This window comes from Ailuropoda melanoleuca, chromosome 4 (assembly GCF_002007445.2).
Source record: "Ailuropoda melanoleuca isolate Jingjing chromosome 4, ASM200744v2, whole genome shotgun sequence".
Taxonomy (NCBI): Eukaryota; Metazoa; Chordata; class Mammalia; order Carnivora; family Ursidae; genus Ailuropoda; species Ailuropoda melanoleuca.
The window spans coordinates 50,156,025-50,174,696 of record NC_048221.1 but is presented as its reverse complement, the minus strand read 5'-3'; the positions used below and the strand labels follow the sequence as shown (position 1 = coordinate 50,174,696).

General features: G+C 54.9%; 1 protein-coding gene across 3 annotated transcripts in view; it reads left to right on the top strand.

The window, feature by feature from the left end:
• The window catches only part of ATP2B2 (ATPase plasma membrane Ca2+ transporting 2), a 164,966-nt gene that overhangs the window by 95,087 nt on the left and 51,207 nt on the right, over nucleotides 1–18,672 (top strand). For 2 of the 3 annotated variants that reach the window (XM_034658772.1, XM_034658771.1), the window contains exons 4-6: nucleotides 2,306–2,563; nucleotides 3,579–3,704; nucleotides 15,805–15,930. In XM_034658772.1, coding sequence (XP_034514663.1) covers nucleotides 2,306–2,563; nucleotides 3,579–3,704; nucleotides 15,805–15,930 — 510 coding nt within the window. Of the gene's footprint in view, nucleotides 1–2,305; nucleotides 2,564–3,578; nucleotides 3,705–15,804; nucleotides 15,931–17,565; nucleotides 17,599–18,672 lie in introns of all 3 variants that reach the window. The other variant, XM_034658770.1, reaches the window with a different exon arrangement.

The following is an 18,672-nucleotide window of genomic DNA, read 5'->3' as shown; positions in this document are numbered from 1 at the left end:
ACAGAGAGTGACGAAAGTCCTGTAAAGCAAAGCACTGGGGCTCTGCCTCTCAAGTCATTCCCCTGAAGCCCAAAAGAGCACATTTCCATGGCCTAGGTTTCTGTTTAAGAAGGTTCACCTGAGTTCTGGGGCTTCCATTGGTGTCATTTATGATGGGGGAGGGGCACCCTGGTTCCCCTCCCCCAGTCATCACATGGTGCTGAACTCCAGCTGGATGCCTGAGGCTCCCTTCCAGCCTGGCTGTGGAGCTCTCGAATGCATTCATGCGCCCCATATACCGGGCAACAAGAAACAGCAGCTTTCATTCTGTGTGCTTAGTGAGGTGAGTGCTTTACATAAAAGCTGTCCCTCTGTCCTCTCAGCCACCTCTGATGGAGTGCCTGTCCTCACCCCCATTTTGCAGATGAGAAAACTGAGGCACACTGGGTAAGTAGCTAGGTCACAGGCACGCAGCAGTGAAGTGGCACAGCTGGGATTCAAACCCAAGGCTGGCCTGACGTCTGTCATTAGCATGACTATGACAATCATTAGCACTAAAGGCTGATCCAGCTAAACAACATAAAATTACTGGAAAATCTGAAATTCCAAAAGAAGGAAAGAGTGGCATCAAGGACCTTGTTCAGTGAGGTGGTTGTTTACTAGCCTGCAAGGAGTGACTGGTTCGGTGAGAGCCGTGGAATTTTCCAAGGACATATACTGCTGGGCCACATGATCCCATATACTGCACCATCCCAAGCTTAGGCCCACCAGCTAGCCTTGACCTCCACCCCTCCGAGAGTTGGAAAGCATTCCCTGATACCACTTGGCCTTATCGTCATGTTGCTTCTGACCCCCAGCTTCCCAGATGCTCCTGCTGCGGTCTCTCAAAACTGTTCACTCTTCCTTGGGACTGAGTTGGACTTCCAAACAGTCAGTCATGGGTCTTTGGCAATGTGAGGCCAGCACATGGCACAGGAGGCCTCTGGGTTCAGGGACAGTGGGCAGGCCAGGTCCAGTGTCAGATTCAAACCCCAGATCTGCTCTGTGGCCCCAGGTGAGTAGCCACCCCTCCCCAAACCGCTTCTCTTGGCCAGCTTGAGAATTAAAATGAATACTTGGTGCAAGTGACTTGTCAATGGTCCAGTCCCCTGCCCAGCTGCCTTGAAAGGGAACCTCTCTGAGTTTTCCAGGGATGGATAGTTGGATGCTGCTCGGGGTCACTTTCCATGCAGAAGGCTGTTCACCACCTTCCAGTGGGAAAAAGGGCCTGGGCTAGTCCTGGCTGCAACGCCCACCTTGGCTGTCCCCTCCTTTCTCTGAGCCTCAGTTTCCTCATCTGCAAGCGGAGGTAATAAGTCTCCCTCCCTGGATCCTTGTGGGGTTGCAGGAGACAGGGTGTGTGGAGGAGTTTGGAGAGACACTAGGACTCGGCACCGCATGGGCAGGACCTGAGGCCTTTGTTTCAGATGTGTCTGCTCTTTTCTTCTTCTGTTCACAAGGTGGGCCTGGCAGGCCTCAAGCAGTCTGGGGAACCAGACTGGGAGGTTCAATTGTTCGAGGGTGTGGGATGCAGGGTCACTGTAGGACAGATAAGCAGCCCACAGGCTGGAGTGTGGGTGTCCTTGCTGGGGGGGGTGGTGCGCACAAATGCTGTACCCTGAGCTCTGGCTGAGGCTTTCACTCTCCTCTTCCAGAACACGGAAGGAGGTCTCAGGGACTCCCATTTTGCAAAAGAGGACACTGCAGCTCAGGGAGGACAGTGAGTTACCCAGGATCGTACAGGGGCAGTGGCAGTATTAGAACCAGCCCATTGGACGTCAGGCCTGGCGCTGTGGTTCCTGCCCCCGCCCCCAACCCCATCCCCCAGACCTGCTCTCTGGAGACCTGCCTCACAGTTGCTAGAAACATGGAAGGAAGGCACATCAGCAAGACTGCACCCTAGAGCCTAAAGCACGTGCAGCACTGATCACCTTCATTCTCTTACATCCTCACTTCTCTTTTCTCGTGAATCAGGCCTCTCCCTGTGCTGGGTCTGTGCTCAGCCACCAGGGACCTCAACTCATTGAAGTTCAAGCCTCACAATAGGTCCCCCAGACAAAGAATATTCGTCCCTTTCTACAGAGGTGAAGTCATTTGTCCAAGATCGCACACCTAGAACAAAGGCAGGAAACTGAAGGGCTAGCCACCAGACTCATTGAATAAATTGGATTGTGCTCATCTAAATATCAACGTTTTTTACTCAGCAGAGCTGGGATTTAAATCCAGACCTGTAGGCTTCTCCTGCCTGGCTGACCCCGCCCTGCCTGCTTCCTTCTGCTTTCTGCAGGATGTGCGACGGCCCAGGGCGGGGCAGAGGATGAAGGGGAGGCAGAGGCCGGCTGGATCGAGGGGGCAGCCATCCTCCTCTCGGTCATCTGTGTGGTCCTGGTCACGGCCTTCAATGACTGGAGCAAAGAGAAGCAGTTCCGGGGCCTGCAGAGCCGCATTGAACAGGAGCAGAAGTTCACCGTGGTTCGGGCTGGCCAGGTGGTCCAGATCCCTGTGGCCGAGATTGTTGTTGGGGACATCGCCCAGGTCAAATATGGTAAGTGTCCCAGCCCCAGAGCCAGGTGCTAGAGCTAGAGTCTGGGCAGAGGTGGGACAGGACAGGCAGACCCAAAGAGGCTGGCCCAGGGAAGGGCGTCGGTCCCTGAAGGATAATCTTGAGCCAGGATGTATTCTGAGATCCTTTGGGAAGTAGAAGGCTACTTCCTAGAGGAGGCAGGATTCCAGAATCCATTTAAAGTCAGAAATGGCAAATAGAGGGCACACTTGCTACCGCTCTCAAAGCCTGCACCTGTAACAGACATTAGTAATCAATCACAGCTCAGAGCCTAGACGCAGAATTCTTCTCAACACAATACTCCAAGGACCACTAACACTCAGAATGGGTTTATGAGATGAAACCCATTTCCTACATCCGATCGGGCTGTTGATGGATGGTTGTTGGGCTAGAGGTGTCGTAGGGAGTGGATGTGGGTGAGCAAACATTCTAGGCCTGTGATACGGCCATGGAGAAAGTGGTCAGGCTGGCTGGCACCAAAGGGGATTCAGGCAAGATATGTCCTGGGTAAGTAGAGGCAGAAAATGGGGGAGAGCCTGCTGTGCTCTCTTCACTCTGCCTTAGGGGGCTTGGTTTCCTCTGATAATGTGCCTGTCTTAGGGTCTCCTCAGCATAGTCAGAACAGACTAGTCCTTTCCAAGACAATTTCCCAAACCATAGTTAAGACCAGAGAAGCATGAATCGTTGAGAAAACTGGACCCCAAATCCACACCATGCCAAGAGAAGCACTTTATAAATGAAAGTACATGGCCATTCAAGCTAAGATTGTTCTTGGGCCCAGCCTTGGTCCTCCAGGCCTTGTGCCATTCACCTTGGCTTCAGGCTTCAGCTGCGTATTGCCTGTGCTGGGCGCCATCTTAGTTCCCACACCCTGGGAGCTCAAAGCAGCAGGTGTCCAATGGTGAACTTGACCTTGCAATCACACCTTTAAGGGAATGTTCCAAGACCCTCCAGCCACCTGAGACTCAGCTGACTCTGTTGCCCTTCCTCCCACCAGGTGACCTCCTCCCTGCCGACGGCCTCTTCATCCAGGGCAATGACCTCAAGATTGATGAAAGCTCCCTGACAGGGGAGTCTGACCAGGTGCGCAAGTCTGTGGACAAGGACCCCATGCTGCTGTCAGGTGAGATGCGGCCCGACAGTGGGCTCACTCCCATTGCCAGTTCCCGCCTCTATGCTGTGTCCCATTCATGAGGCTGGAAAGTTCTCAGAGACTTTGTTCCTTGGCTCCAGACCCTTTCCCCCAGCAAATGTACGTTGAGCCTACTGCTCATTCAGCATTGCTCCAGGCCCTGGGGATAGTACAGTAAATAAAATCAACACAGAATCCCTGCCCTCATGGAACTTACTTTCTAGTGACTTAGTCTTTTGGAAAGTCAGGCACCAAAGCCTGTTCTTATCAGGGATAGGAGAGAATCAGTTGGGTGATGATTATTCTGGACACCTACCAGGGGCCAGACACTGGGCTGGGTCCTGGGGATACAGCAGTGAGTGAGGCTGATGAGACCACTGCCCGCAGAAGCTTGCAGTGTGGTGAGAAGAGACGGACATTGCGAAGACTCCAGAGGGTGGTAGTTATGTGACAGAAATAAAGCAGAGTGTTGGGAGGCAGGTGGCTGGGGAGGTCAGGGGAGGCCATGTTTGAGTTGCGTTGTGAGTGAGAAGAGAGAGCTGGCTTTGTGACTTTAGGGGGGGAAGCATACCAGGCAGAGAGAACAGCAAGTGCAAAGGCCCTGAAGCAGGAAGATTGTGAGCAAAATGGAAAGGGTAGAGGGCCCAGATGTCAGGTGTCATGGGCCATGGCCAGGAGTTGGGACATTTTCTAAGCGTGATGAGGATCATCTGAAATAGTTTTCAGCTATGAACTGGTCACATTTACATTTTTAAAATCTCCCTCTGGCTACTGCAGGGGGAAGGAGAGGAGGTGGAAAGACCTTGCAGGGGTGAGGCTCCAGCTGAATGAGACACCCCCTTAACAGGGACACACGAGGGGCCTCCTTGTCCAGCACTGCTCAGCAAACATCCTCTGGGCAGCTGCTCTGGGCCAGGCCCTGCGCTGAGCACTGGACCCATGATGATTCAGAGGATCATCCGGCCTTGGGAGCCTCCCAGCCTTGGGAGCCCCCAGCCCACAGAGGCGGCGGGGGGATGGGGGAGCAGACCTGCATACAGCTAATTCCACAGCAGGAGAGTGAGGAAGAGGTGAGAAAGCCAAAAGAGGAACAGAACTACCCAGAGTGGAACTGAGCTGGGTTTTAAAGGGTGAGTAGGAGCTCACCAGAAGTGTGAAGAAAGGGTCTCTTAGCAGAGGCAAATATGTGCAAAGACACGGAGGACTGAAGGAATATGGGATGTCCTTGCAATACAAAGAGGAAAGTCAGCAGGTCTGCAGGGTAGGGTGGTAGAAAGAAATGAGAATCAGAGCTGGGGTATTTATTTATCCAGAACTTATCTGTCCAACATTAATTAAGTAGCTATTGTGTGCCAGTGGGACAAATGAGGTCTCTGCCATCCTGGAGCTTAGAATCTAGTAAAAAGAAACAGACAATAAAGGAACAAGCAAGCAAATATGTAAGGTAATTTCAAATACTCAGATGAAGACATTAAACCATATAATGAAATAGAGACTCTGAGGAAGGGAACAGGAATCTTGTTGGTCGGGGAAGACCTGTTTGAAGAGGTTGCATTTGAACTGAAACCAGCACAATGAGAAGAAAGAGCATTCCAGGTGGAGGGACAGCAAGTGCAAAGACCCTGGGGCCTAAAAGATCATAGAAAGCCTTGAATGCCTTCTTGGAACTTAGGGCCACATGAGGGTTCTGTAAATGGTCACGGCCCTGTAGCCCTGGTTCTGGCCTCTGAGCTGAAGTAGTTGGCAGAGAAGCAATCATCCCTGGGAGAAGTGGCCTGGCGGGTCATCTGGGTCAGCAGAAGTCAGGTAGAGGCACTGAGCCTGAACAGATGGGTGACAAAGATTCCAGACAGTTTGGAGAAGGGAGGAGAGGGGTAGGTACCTTGCAGGATGCTGAGGAGAGAAAATGCTCAGAATCACTGACCCAATGTATCAGCCAAGGAGATGGGCACAGGTGCAAGGAGACTATAAAAGACTCAGGGCGGAGATGGATGGGAAGTCAGCTAGCCAGCCCAAGTCAAACCAACTTTTTTGGTGTTTACCTTACTTGTAGCTGGAAGCACAGGTAAATAATGTAGACCCTGGGCCTCTGGATGTCAGGAGACAGCAGCCAAGGTCTCCTGTGATGACCCTGTTGGCAAGAGACATCAGGACGTGCTAGAGGCCAGGAGATTCTGGTGGGTTTGTGCTGATTCTTGGATTGCTGGTAATCCAGCGGCCTTCCCCAGAGCTCTGTCCTGTTTCGGTATGGAAAGTGTGCCCTCAAATTTGCAGAGACCATGAGTGCAGGGAGGATGGCAAAAAAAAAAAAAAAAAAAAAGCAAGAGGCAGGACCCACCAAGATCACCAGAGTGCAGGGTGAGCTAGACTGAAGAAAGTGACCCTTGGCCATGAACTGCAGCACTGACGTTCAGAAGCACAGTTGCGTGGGTCTGGGAGGGGCAAGTGGCTTAGCCCAGGCTCATGGAGAAGGGGGAGGGCTGGGGAGAAGAGGGTAGAGTCAGCCCAATAGAAGGCAGTCTAATCGGAAAGAGAAGAATTCTGTCACAGTTAGAACCATTCTAGGACAAAAGAGGCTGCCTAAAGGTAGTGAGTTCCCAGTCGCTGATTGTGTGTGATCAGAGCATCGACAGGCTGCGGGGTGCTGGGGCTGTTGTAGGGTAGACCCAAGCCCCGGATGGCCACTTCATTCAATGCTCTCCTAGGCACACAAGTCACAGATTCATCACCCCCACCCTCGCGCTGTACCCCTGTTTCAGATGCGCCTTACTTTCTTCCCTCCGCCCTGCCCCTGCTGAGGCTGCTCCTCCTCCCAGATGGCCCTCTCCTGTCCTTGTTACACATTTAATGCCTGTCCATGTGCTCAGGCCCTACCTCCTCCTAGAAGCCTTCTCTGCACACCACTGCCCTTGGGCAGTCACCCCCAGACGGCTTGGGACTCACATTTCACCCCATGACACCTACGCTGTGTTTGGCCTATTCGAGCACAGCCCCCTAATGTGGATTGAGTTTGGCTGAGGGCAAACCATATCAGATAAAGTAAAGAGTAAAATGCATCCAGTCTCGCCTCCCAAAGAGATCTACTGGTCTCACTTGTATGGGCCCCGTCCATCCTTGGCCATATGCAGATGAACAGAACCATCACCATGGCGATGCACTTGAACATGGGTGCTCTCACCCACACCCATCCAGCAGCTGGGAGCCCTGAGCGTGAAAGCTACCAGGAGGTCAAGCCCAGCTCCATCCCTGGGCCCCACATAGCATAGGGGCTCAAGCACTACCTGCCAGAGAGAGGAAGGAGGCTGAGGCTGTTGTAGAAAAGGCTGGGTTGGGCTAGACTGAGGCAGATCTGGGCTTGGGAATGAACTCACTGTGTGGCCTTGGGCATGTCACACCCTTTCTCTTGACCCGTGAGGACAGTAGGGATGCTCTGCTATATGATGTAGGGGAAGCCCCTCCCTAGCCCGCTGCTAGCGGATGGATGCCCACGACGGATTGGTTCCCTCCCCATTCCTCAGATGGAGCCTGGACTTGGGGTGAAACAGGTCTGGGTTCAAATCCCTACTGCTCTCATTTGCTGGGAGACCCTGGACAAGTTTCTTACCCTGTCCGAGCCTCTACTTGCTCACCTATAAATTGAGGTGACCCCAGCTGATGAGGTTGTGTCGAAGTGTCCGTTTCCCCATCTCTTCTCTCATCTTGAATATCTCCCATTTCCCCCTCTCTGAATTTCCCCCATTCAGCTCCTCCCCACCTTCTGCCTGCATGAGCTGCCTCCTCTGGGGGGTTTTCATTGATTGTTCTCTTCCCCAGCGCTCTGAACTCTGGGTAACTGCCGTCTGGATGCTCGTTTTTGTGCGTGACAGACACTCAGACCCTTCCCCTGTGCTGGGAGGCCTCGCCGGGCCTTCCAGTTGAATGCCCCCCAGGGAAGTAAGAGGGTCCTGGCTAGGGGTATCTGCAGGGTCCTCCTGGTAGTGCAAAACCCCCTCGGGGCATCTGGCCCACTGGTGCAGCCCACAGGAAGGCAGAGAACACTGGCACTGGGGGCAGTTGGCCCAAACATGCCCAGTCTGTGATCCTGGACAGGTCCATTCACCTCCCTGAGCCCCCATGTTGGTGTCTGTGCAGTGGGGGAGTTGCTGGGGGGCCCTTCTCCCCTGCCTACCCCACAGGGCTGTTGTGGGGACCCCAAGCATGGATGGATATCACTGTCCTCTGTAAATGGTACCGCCATGAGGGGCTGTGTGGTGTGGAAGAAGCATAGCATTTGGAGGCAAAACACCCAGGCCCCAGACCTCTGTCGGCAGCCGTGACGTCTGCCCTCAGGTCCTCAGTCTCCCCATCTGAAATGGGGATAGAGCAGCCTTCAGAAGGACTCGGATATGCCCAGGGCTCGGGGCACAAAGAAAATCCCAAAGGCCTAGAGCTCATCTCCCAGGTCACACAGGCAGACACAGGCCAGGCAAAGTAGAATGTTCAGGAGTCCCAGGTGGCCCTACATGGGGTTGGCAGGGAGAGCACGGGCACCAGACCAAGAGCATGACTGCCTTTTGCTGCTGCCCGCAGAAGCCCCCCCGGCCCCAGGGTGGCTGCAGCATTCACAGTGCAAGGGGAGCCAGATTTCATGAAAAATCTCCCAAAGTTTCACCGTTGGTGAGAAAGTCTCATGTTTTAAAAGCCCGTGTGGATAAAGCTCCATATAGCTAAGCCTGAGAGTACAAACTCTGACCTGGACCTTTTTTGTTTTTGTTTTTGTTTTTGTTTTGTTTTGTTTTTTGTTTTCTACTTTAAGATCATTTCAAACTTTCAGAAAAGTTGCAAGACTAGTGCAAAGAACACCTGAATGCCCTTCCTTCTGATTCAACGGTTGTTACCATTTTGTCCTATTTGTTCTTAGAACCTCGCTGTGTCATGCAATTGTGATGGTCCTTTGCCCCCTGACACTTCAGGCATATCTCCTAAGAAAAGCGTACGCTCATGTGTGACCACAGCACAGCTAGCAATTCTGGACACTCAACATCGATGCAGTACCATTACCAGAAGGTTCTATACGTATTCACACCCATCGACTGTCCCCACAGTGTCCTCCGGGCCAGGACCTGGTGCAGGATCTGTGTGGCATCTACGTGGCCTGCCCCTTCAGCCTCTTTTCATGGAAGGCCAGTGATTCCTAATGCCCTGGGGTCCTAAATCCCCGTGAGAGTCCCATGGAAGCAGTGATGCCTCTTCTGAGAAATAAATGCCCTGACTTGTGACTTTGCAGCCTTCCAGGAGATTTGCAGATCCCTAGAGAACCCTGGTCTGGTCTCAATTTGCAGCTGGGGAAACCGAGGCCCAGAGCAGGAGTGTAAAGCACTTCAGAAGGCAGAGCCAGAGCGAGACCCCAGCCTTCTAACCTCTCAGCCCCAAGCTCTCCCTGCAGCCTCCGTGTGCAGGCTCGCCTCTGAGGACCCTGGGACTTTATGACCCAGCAGCAAGGCCTGTTTGGAGCATTTGTACTAAATTCCATTGGGAAACCAACGGCTAGGTGCCATCTATGCGACCAGGGAAGGGGCAGGGGCCAGGGGGCCGGGGTTGAGGGGGCTGTCCCCGAAAGCAGCAGGGCCTAGCTCCAGCAGGCCCATTGGCTCAGCCCCCGGCAGGACCCCCACCCACCTCCACCACCCCTGGAGCCAGAGCGTTAACAGCACGAAGTTGCACAGGACATCGGCAGACCCTCTCAGGCCTGCTGCCCACCCTGCCCGCCAAGTGGAAGGCCAGGCATGGAGAGCCGGATCTGCCACCACTGCCGCCGCCTCCAGGGAGCCTAGGACGACACCGTGACTGCAGGAAGGCCCAGTCTGCCGCTCGGCCCGCGCTCTCTCCATTACACTACCCTGCCTCTTCTCCATGAGAGGCAGCGGGGTGTAGTGGATAGAGCACGGGTTCAAGTCCCGGCTCCACCACTCACAGCTGTGTGACCCTGGGCCATCACTCGGCCTCTCTGAGCCAGAGAGGCCACGGGGAGGGGAGGGGCTTGGGGATATACTTGCACCGAACCTACCTCACAGGGCTGTTGTGAGGAGGACAGGCTTGTGGGAGCTGAAATGCTTTGCCAACTGTCTAGTGCTCTGCAAGCATGTGTTATTACTGTTATTAACTGTGTTGATAACAATAATGATGAAGGAACCACTCCTGGGCTGGGAACTGCATTGGCTTTGCTTGGTGCCTGCGCCTGGAGGCAGATAAGAATTCCTAGAGATGGTCTCTATCCCTTCTCCCAGAAAGAGACCTCTCCCCTCTCCTGTCCAGAAAGAGGCCTGAGAAGTCAAAGCCAGGAGCGTGAGGAGCCCTAGGTTCAAGCCCCAGCCTGTGCCTCGTGTACTGTGCAACCTCAGTCAGCCATTTGCCCTCTCTGGGCTCAGAAGCCTCCTTCTGTAAAAGAAGGCCCCTCCAGCTCTGCCACCGGCAGCTCAGACTACCCCACTTGCCATTGCATGGCTCTTTGGGCCCGAGACAGCCAACATCTGGACCAGGCGGGGACTGTCTCCTGCTGCTCAGAGTCAGTCTAAGGCAGAGATGGCCTTTGAGCCAGCCGTTGAGAAGGTTCTGGCCCAACCTCTGCTGTTAGATCAAAAGCCACAGAACTCCCTGTGCAGGGAGGAGATGAAGGTTCAGGTGAGACAGGACAGGCCATCTGGTTGGTGGGAGCCACAGTGTTCCCTGGGCCCGAGCTCCTTTCTCTGTCATGGATGGATGGCTGCTTCCCCTTCATTCCCCTGCTTCCATATCTCTCCTCAGTATGGTCCAAACAGCTCTGCCTCCAACTGCACCTACAAGCCTTCCCAGCAAGGTGGAAAGAACTGGTGCCACACCCCAGGCCACGCCGGCTCTGCCCTCCCAGGCTGGGTGCAGGGATGAGCTCTCGGGGCTGCTTCCCTGTCTGTGAAATGAGAGTGGTGATGGTCACTCACAGGGTGATTATGACAGCCCCGTGGAGAAGGTAGCTCAGCTCGTACTTGGCACAAAGGGAGTGCTCACTAAATATTAATGCTCTCCCTCCCTGCCCCAGAAATACTCCCCAGTCGCTCCCCATTGAACACCAAGAAGACCCAACTCTGCAGCCCTCTGCTCCCATCACGCCACGATCCAGCTTCTCTCCTGCTCCTCCTTCACAGCCCTGAGCTTCAGCCCAGCGTCTCTGCTGCCATCACACTGTCCCACCCCCCCACCTTTCCCTGGGCTGTGCCCCGCCAGTCCTCTGGGCCCAGGGTCTCTGTCGTCGTGTGTTGCGGTTCGTCTGTGTTCCTGTCTGCTCCCCTCAACCTCAGCTACACTGTGAGCTCCCGGAGGGCGGAGACCTCCCTGCAGGCCCCGGAGCCTGGCACAGAGTTGGCGTTCCGCCACATGTGTCCCTCAAGCGACCGAGTGTGGCCCCAGGCAGGAAGTGCCACACTCGGTCCGTCTGTCCGCAGAGGCCTCCCCTGGCCCCGTCCAAATTGAGATCCAAACTCCCGAGATGCAGCGGTTTCATGGAGGCTGCCCTACCCCACCCAGGAGTGGCCCTGTCTCTCTGGGACCCTTGGTGCCCAGACTTCATCGCTGAGAGGTGATGACATAAGTTAGACCTCCCTGTTTTCCAGAGGACAGACTGAGGTCCAGAAAGGAGAGGGCTGGCCTCAGGTCACACAGCAAAGCAGAAGCAGACAGCAGACTGGTTCCCAGGTCCCACCCACCCCTCGGCCCAGAGCGCCCTCTATCTACCCACCCCTTGTGCTCCCATATTCTGAGGGGCTCTGTGAGACTAGAGGAGGTGGGGGCTACAGGATGGTGCCAAGGGACCATGGACTTTGGGGTCCTGGTGCAAGGCCCTGCCAGGGACCCCCGGACCAACACCCAAAGGGTTCTCACCTCTGTCACTACCCGGAGACCTGAGTGTTCCTTTGGAAGATTTAATCGATCGACCTTGACTTGGTTCTAACATTAGAGCTGCAGCCCTGGGGTCAAACATCGCCCTTTGAGGGGTATTTTAGAGCTGGGGTGTGATTGCTGCAGGGGGTGACCTGGTCCATTCAGTTCTTCCTCTACTAGGAGGGGCAGCAGGCTCTGAGGTCCCGGGAGGGGAGGGGACGGCCCAGTGAGGGGTGGGGAGAGTGCGAGGCTGGATTGAATCTGATCTTTTGCAAAACCATAAAGATGGCTTATGAGGGGCATGGAGTTTAAGAAGGTAGCAGTAAAGAATGTGCTGGAGTTCCAGCTACAAGCTGGGCTCTGCTAAGGGGAGACTCGCACGCAGAACCTACCCTCAAGGAGTGCACAGTCTAGTGGGGGAGCCAGGCCTGGAAGCACCCCCAGGGGAAACTGCGGGTGAGGCAGTTCAGAGCAGAGAGATGAAGTGGAGGTCAGGGAAGGCCACCTAAAAGGGGCCTTCATCCCGAGCTTAGAGGAGGTTTGGGGCCAGGCCGGAGGAGGGAGAAGGGCGCTCAGGAGGGGGTAACTACGTGAGCCAAGGTGAGGGACTGAACACAAATCCCTAGTGAGCTGCATGCTCCCAGGGTAGAGGTCACGGGCAGGAATCAGTGGTCAAGGGTCGGTAACAGGTGGGGGTCTCACCCAAGGAGCGCTGAGAGGTATTGGACTTCGAAGGTGCTACCGAGGGTGTCTGGGCTGGGGGACAGTGGTTAGAGCCATGGCTGGGGGCGGGGGGAGCTGCTGGGGCAGAGCTCCCCTGGCCCATCTAATGCTGGGGCCTGGAGGCCCACCCCGAGGTTCATCTAAGGCTGAGCAGGGCACATGCTGTGCCTTCATCCCGTGCCCCCACGCCCCGTGTCCCACATTGTGGCCAGAGGCTGCCTCCTCCTGGGGCAGAGCTGCCAGCTCCCTGCTGTGATGGGAGTGATTAGATTAGAAGGTGATTTGGGGTCTGATTATCTTGGGTGGAAATTGGCCCCCCTGTGTATTTTTCCATCCTGTTTAGGGCTGGGGAGGTGGGGACCGGCCTCCGCATTACCACCCAGGCAGAGCAAACATTTTCCGGATGTGTTTGAGACCAGGGTTCGAGGTCCTGGCTTCCTGAGGTGGAGACTGGTATGTGACAAAGAGAATCAGCTCGAGAGACAGAGGGGCATTCAAATCCTGACTCTGTCCCCACCAGCCAGGGACCCTGGGCAAGCCACATCTCCCTGAACGTCAGTTTTCTCCTCTGTAAACACAGGGTCAGGGTGGGGTCTAAGGAGATGACAGCCTGTGAAGGGTTTAGCTCCATGCCTAGCACACAGAAGGTGTCCTACGGAGGTCAGCACAGGCCACGGCCGCTGGCGTCTGTGCTCCAAATCAGTGTCATGTGTTCCTCCCTCACCTTGAAAGATCCAGTGACAGCCCCCTACGTGACCTCCCTGGACCTCCGGCTCCTCATCTGTCTAATATTGCTGGTATTTCACAGTGCCTACCTCGCACGAGCTGAGCCAGTGCACGGAAGTCTTGTCAGCAAGTTATAATCACCAAGTCCTGTCAGTGGGCCTTGGTTCTCCCAGTTTTCGCCCCTTGGGTGAGCAGATGGGCTCCAGGATCTGCCTGGGCTGCTCAGCCTTCGGTCAGTGTCCAAGGTCATCCTGTGGTCCCCACTATTCCCTGCCCAGAGACACAAGAACAAGGGGCCAGCCGAAGAGCTCACCATCTGAACATCTGGGTTCTGTTACGGCTCACAGGGCTTGGTGCCCCCTCTGGGAGCCGGCCTGACTTGGTTTACCCACGCACAGATAGACAGACTGACCTTTACCCACCATGAAGGAACTCCCTGGAGAGTGTCCATCTGTCTGTCTGTAAAGGATATTGAGATCATGAAATCTGAGAGGGCAAGGGGCTGGAACACACACATACAGCCACGCGCACACACGTCTGCCTTCGGCTCAGGTCATGATTCCAGGGTTCTGGGATGGAGCCCCACATCAGCCTCCTGGCTCAGTGGGGAGTCTGCTTCTCCCTCTGCCTCTGCCCCTCCCCTGCTTGTGTGCTCACTCTCACACTCTCTCTCTCGCAAATAAATAAATTAAATTAAATTAAATTAAATTAAATTAAATTAAATTAAATAAAATCTTTAAAAACAACAACGACAACAACAAAAACGAATCATCAGGGCCTTTTAGCCCTCAGCCCCGGTCTGGGTCTGGTTCTTCCTGTGCAGACTGAGATGGCCTGAGATGGTCCCCTCTCTGTTGGGGAAGGAAACGCATGCTGCATTGAAGAGAGCTTTCTACCTAGGGTAGGAAAATTTTAAATAAAAAAAAAAAAAATGGGTGCCTGTAGGTGCAAACTGCAGTTACCTGGATTCTTGACTAAACAGCAGGGCCACTGGCAGGCTGAGCAGGCGGCCCGGAGCCCGCTGCAGGGGACACCACGCAGGTCGACCCTGTGAGTGGCCTGTGGGTCTGTGACAGCTCCTGGGACACAGTGACGCGTCCCCAGCACTAGCCTGAGGATAGAGGGCTGGCTGTGCCCGCGTCTCCTCTGTTGGAACCAGGCCACCGTAGCAGTCGGCCACTTCCCAGGCTGGGTCCCAGCTGCCCCCCACCACAACCCGGGCTCACCTTGTTTCCTCAGTGAGGCCACAGCTTCAGCGGGCTTGCTTTTCTTTTCCCAACTCTTTTATCATGGTGAAACACACATAAGATGTACCATGTTAAGCACTGTTAAGTGCACAGGTCCGGGGCATTATGGCCATTCACACGGTTGTGCCACCATCACCGTCGTCCACCTCCAGCACTCTTCATAGTGCAAAATGGAACCTCCAGAACTGATGAACAGTAGCCCCCCGAAACCTCCCTCCCCGGCCCCTGGCAACCACCATTCCGCTCTCCGTCCCTGCAAATTTGACTGCTCTACAGGGCTCCTGCCGCAGAATCCACAGCAGCTGTCCTTCTGGGCCTGGTATCTTGCACGGAGCGTTGATGTCCTCGAGTCTCATCCATGTTGTAGCCTGTGTCAGAATTTCCTTCCCTTGGAAGTCCAAATAATATTCTATAATGTGTATATAGCACAGTTTTCAGCAGCTTTACCTTTGCATTTTATCCTCACTCTGGCACGAACCCCCAAAGTGAACCCTGGACCAGCTGCCCCCTGCGCCGGCAGGTGGAGGGGCCAGTGTCACAGTAGCAATGAGACCCTCTTGTCACACAGCGGCTGACACAGAAACCCCAAGAATGAATAAAAGTGGAGCCGCTCTGACCAGAGGCCTCCCTCGCCCCCCTCAGCCCACTCTCCTGCCCTTCAGAAGAATTCCAGGGCCCTTTAAAACCCAGTTTGAAAATCCTAAAATTCTACCAGAGGGGTTTTCTTGCACCACGGAGCCTGGGGAGGTCTAGTGTTAGCGTGTACCACCCCCCAGAGTAAAGCTTTAAAACACGTAAAATAAAACACACTGGATCACAAAGGAAGTCCATTATATTGAAATAGTTAATAAACAATGTGTGATAGAGTAACGTATGTGCTTTTGGTCAGCACGCTAATAACAAGGTCTGGCAGGTGGTCTAACAACCTCTGTACTTGTAAGATCAGGATGAGCAGAAATGATTGCAGCAACTGCAAAATCATAGGACAGAGAACCGTGCCCTTTGTAACGCATGTGATGGCGTTGTGGGCCCCTGACACTCCTGCGGTTGGTTGCCTGTGTTCATAGCCGGTGGAAATGCTAAATTTCAACTAGACATTTGTGAAAAGAAAGATGCCATCGTCTTCTCTTTCAAGTTCCTAGAGCCCTGAGTTCTTTCCCAGATCTTCAGGAGGGAGTAGACCCCTTTTTAAGTGGCCCTTTCCAGTCCGGTCTAGGACAGACGGGGGAGGTGACTCTCCAGGAGAAAGTAGTAGGTGGTAGGCCTGAGAAGTGAGGTGTAGCGGTGTTTGAGTCCTGGGCGCATTATAGCTCTGTCCCAAAGTGAAAGCCTCTTCAAAGGACCTGCCATACATACGTAGTTTGAACCCTAACCGTGGGTGGTACCTCAGACTCTCTGCAGGCAAAGAGCCAGGAGCTTTCCGGGACCCAGTTCCTTCCACTCCTCTGGGGAGGGGGCTTGGGCCCATGCAATGGTAACTTGGCTTTCGTACCCTTCCCCAGGGACCCACGTGATGGAGGGCTCTGGACGGATGGTAGTGACTGCCGTGGGTGTGAATTCTCAGACTGGCATCATCTTCACCCTGCTGGGGGCTGGTGGTGAGGAGGAAGAGAAGAAAGACAAGAAAGGTAAGCATGACCCCCTCACGGACCAGGAGAGGAGCTCTCAGGTCACTTTTTTTGTTGTTTATTCATTCACTCAACAAAATAGTTATTGAGTGCCTTCTGTGTCCACGCCCTGTGCCAACAGCCGCCTCCTGCATCCTTGAGGCCCTGCTTGGGCCAGGAGGGCTCTGTCTGTTCCATCTCCAGGGTCTTGTCCCAGTCTCTGTCTGTCCGGTCATGTCATGGAGGACCCTCCTCCTCAGGCCAGGCTCGGGGTGCTGAGCACTTCGCTGAGTCTCCAGCCTCAAGTGTGCCCTGGTCCCCTCATCAGCCCTGACAGGGAGTAGAGAGCCCCACCTGTGCTTACTCCGACCACTATCCTCAACTCCACAGAGCAGAGCTGCAAACCACCCCCAGCACAGACTTGGCCCAGATGGGGGCAGAGGACATTCTAGGAAAGGTGGCCAAACTTGTGGTTTGCTTTCTCACCCCACCTCCCAGAGCTGCCACCTTGCCTGGGTCCTGGCCGCTCCTCTACCTTGGAAATAAGATTCCTACTCCCCGGGCTCCCCCTCAGCGCGGCAGGCTGGTAGCCTGGGCTACAACGGCCTCTCAGAGCAGAGGGAGGCATCCCCATCCGGCCAGGCCCAAATCCGAAGGCCCAGGCCTCTGGCCCCAGCACAGCCGGCCCCTTCGCCAACACCTACGCTCAGTCTCAGGGACAGACCCCTCTCACATCTTCAGTCTTTTGTCCTGTCTCCTTCCCCAAGCTTCAGAAGGGGGTCCCCAACAGCCAGACCATCTGGGGAAGGAGATGAGAATGTAGATGGCCCCTCCTTGAGGTTCAGGGGCAGCCCTGCTACCTCCAGCTCTCTGCAGCCAAACAAGCACAGAGCCTGGGTTATAACCAAAGGTTACTTGTGCCCAAGGGCAGTACCCCATTTTCTAGAGGGGTCCCCCTAAGATTATGGCAGCCCCACCATCAGGAACAGTAGAGCTGAGCTGGCCTCAGGGAAGTCCAGAGGCTGGAGAGAACCAGGAGACAGCTGAGGTTGAAACTACTAAGGACGCAGTCCTGGTCAAGAGGCCCAGAGGGTGTCAGGACAGCGTCCACAGAGTGAGGTGGAAGCTGTGGCCAGCTCTGGCCCCAGGGCGCAGACAGTTGGGCAGATAGGGGCAGTGGGCAGGGTACGGCAGACTGAGGCAGGCTTTGCCCCTTTTCTTGGCCTCACTGGGGCTGGGTGAAGGGCAGAAGCCAGACCTGTGTTCTCAAAGATTTCGGTAGGAAGACAGGCCTCCCCTGCCCTGAAGCACAGGTCAGAGTCCTTTATTGAACACGCACCTGCACCCCAGCGAGATGGGGGTGTCCATGTAGAGGGAAGAAGTGGGATGTGGGGGGGCCATGGCAGAGGAAGACGGGGGTCAGCCCAGCCTCTCAAGCGCCCATGAGCAGCATGGCCAGGACTGGGCCCCCTCTGCACTCCCATCTCATCACCTCCACCTCCATCGCGGGCCCCCATGTCAGGATGACCACAGGCGTGCGGCCATGCGTGTGTGTGTGTGTGTGTGTGCGCGCGCGCACGCCCACGTGTGTGTGTACGTGCAGGTGAGGCTGTATGTGCTTCTCTTCATTAACATGTCTCAAAAATCATCACACAGGTGTGAAGAAGGGGGATGGCCTTCAGCTACCAGGTACAGTAAGACACCCCTCAGGGTAGATGGGTCTTTTAGAAATAGCAGCAGCCTTTGACCCCCGAGCCATGGCCCTAGACTGCTAGCACACAGCTGGAAGAGGCTCCTTGACCCACCAGACCCTCCGCTGTCCCCCCACGTGATGCCAGCCCTGCTGGAGGCACCAGCACCTCACTCTGCCTGTTTGCCATTCCGGTGCTTTACCCTGCCAGCCAGCACACAGCACCCCCACCGTCTCCACACCGACTCCACACAGCCCTCAGTCCCCCACACCCGCGTGCGGTGCACCGCTCACCACCACGTGCCCCCACAGCCCTGCTCTCCTGCGCACACCCCGCAGAGCCCGTCCCGGCCACCCCTCACCGCACAGCTTGGGCACCTCACCCTCTAGTCTCTTCCGTCTCCTTCCCACACAACCCACCTCCCCCCCACCAAGAGGGAACAGCCAGAGTGCATTTGACCATCTCATGTCGTTTTTAGCAGGAAAACCTGCTAATACCTTCTCTGTCTCATGCACAAAGTGCGACATGCTGGATGTCACCTATTCAATGATGGGGCATCTCATATGGGGGTGACCAAGGCGATCTTTAGAGTGCTGGTTAGGAAGGAGGAGGTGGCCGTGGGCAGTGGCCTGAGTCAATGGCTTGAGTCCTCTGTCACCACCACCACTGGATGGTCCCTTTGGGACACAGCGATGGTGGTCACAGCAAGTACCTGATCAGAATGGCAGGTGCCTGCCCCACGCCGGTTGTTGAATGTTTCGAAATGACTCCTGGCCATGGGTCCCTCTGGCCCTGATGGGCACCCAAATGCCCTCTCATAGAAGCTTCTCTGATGGGGACCTGCCTAATTGGCATGGCCAGAGGGGTGCATCGCTCCAGACCTTAGCACAGAACGGTGCCATCCTACCTAACCACATTGATCATCTGCCATGTTTTATTTCAAGGACCCTCCATGTCTGAGTTTTTTCCCCTGATTTTTATGGCATCTCTATGGGAACATTTCACCTCCAACCCCCCCAAATTTAAGTTTCTTGATTTCCAACTGAGATTTATTTTTTTAAGAATGTAGTCA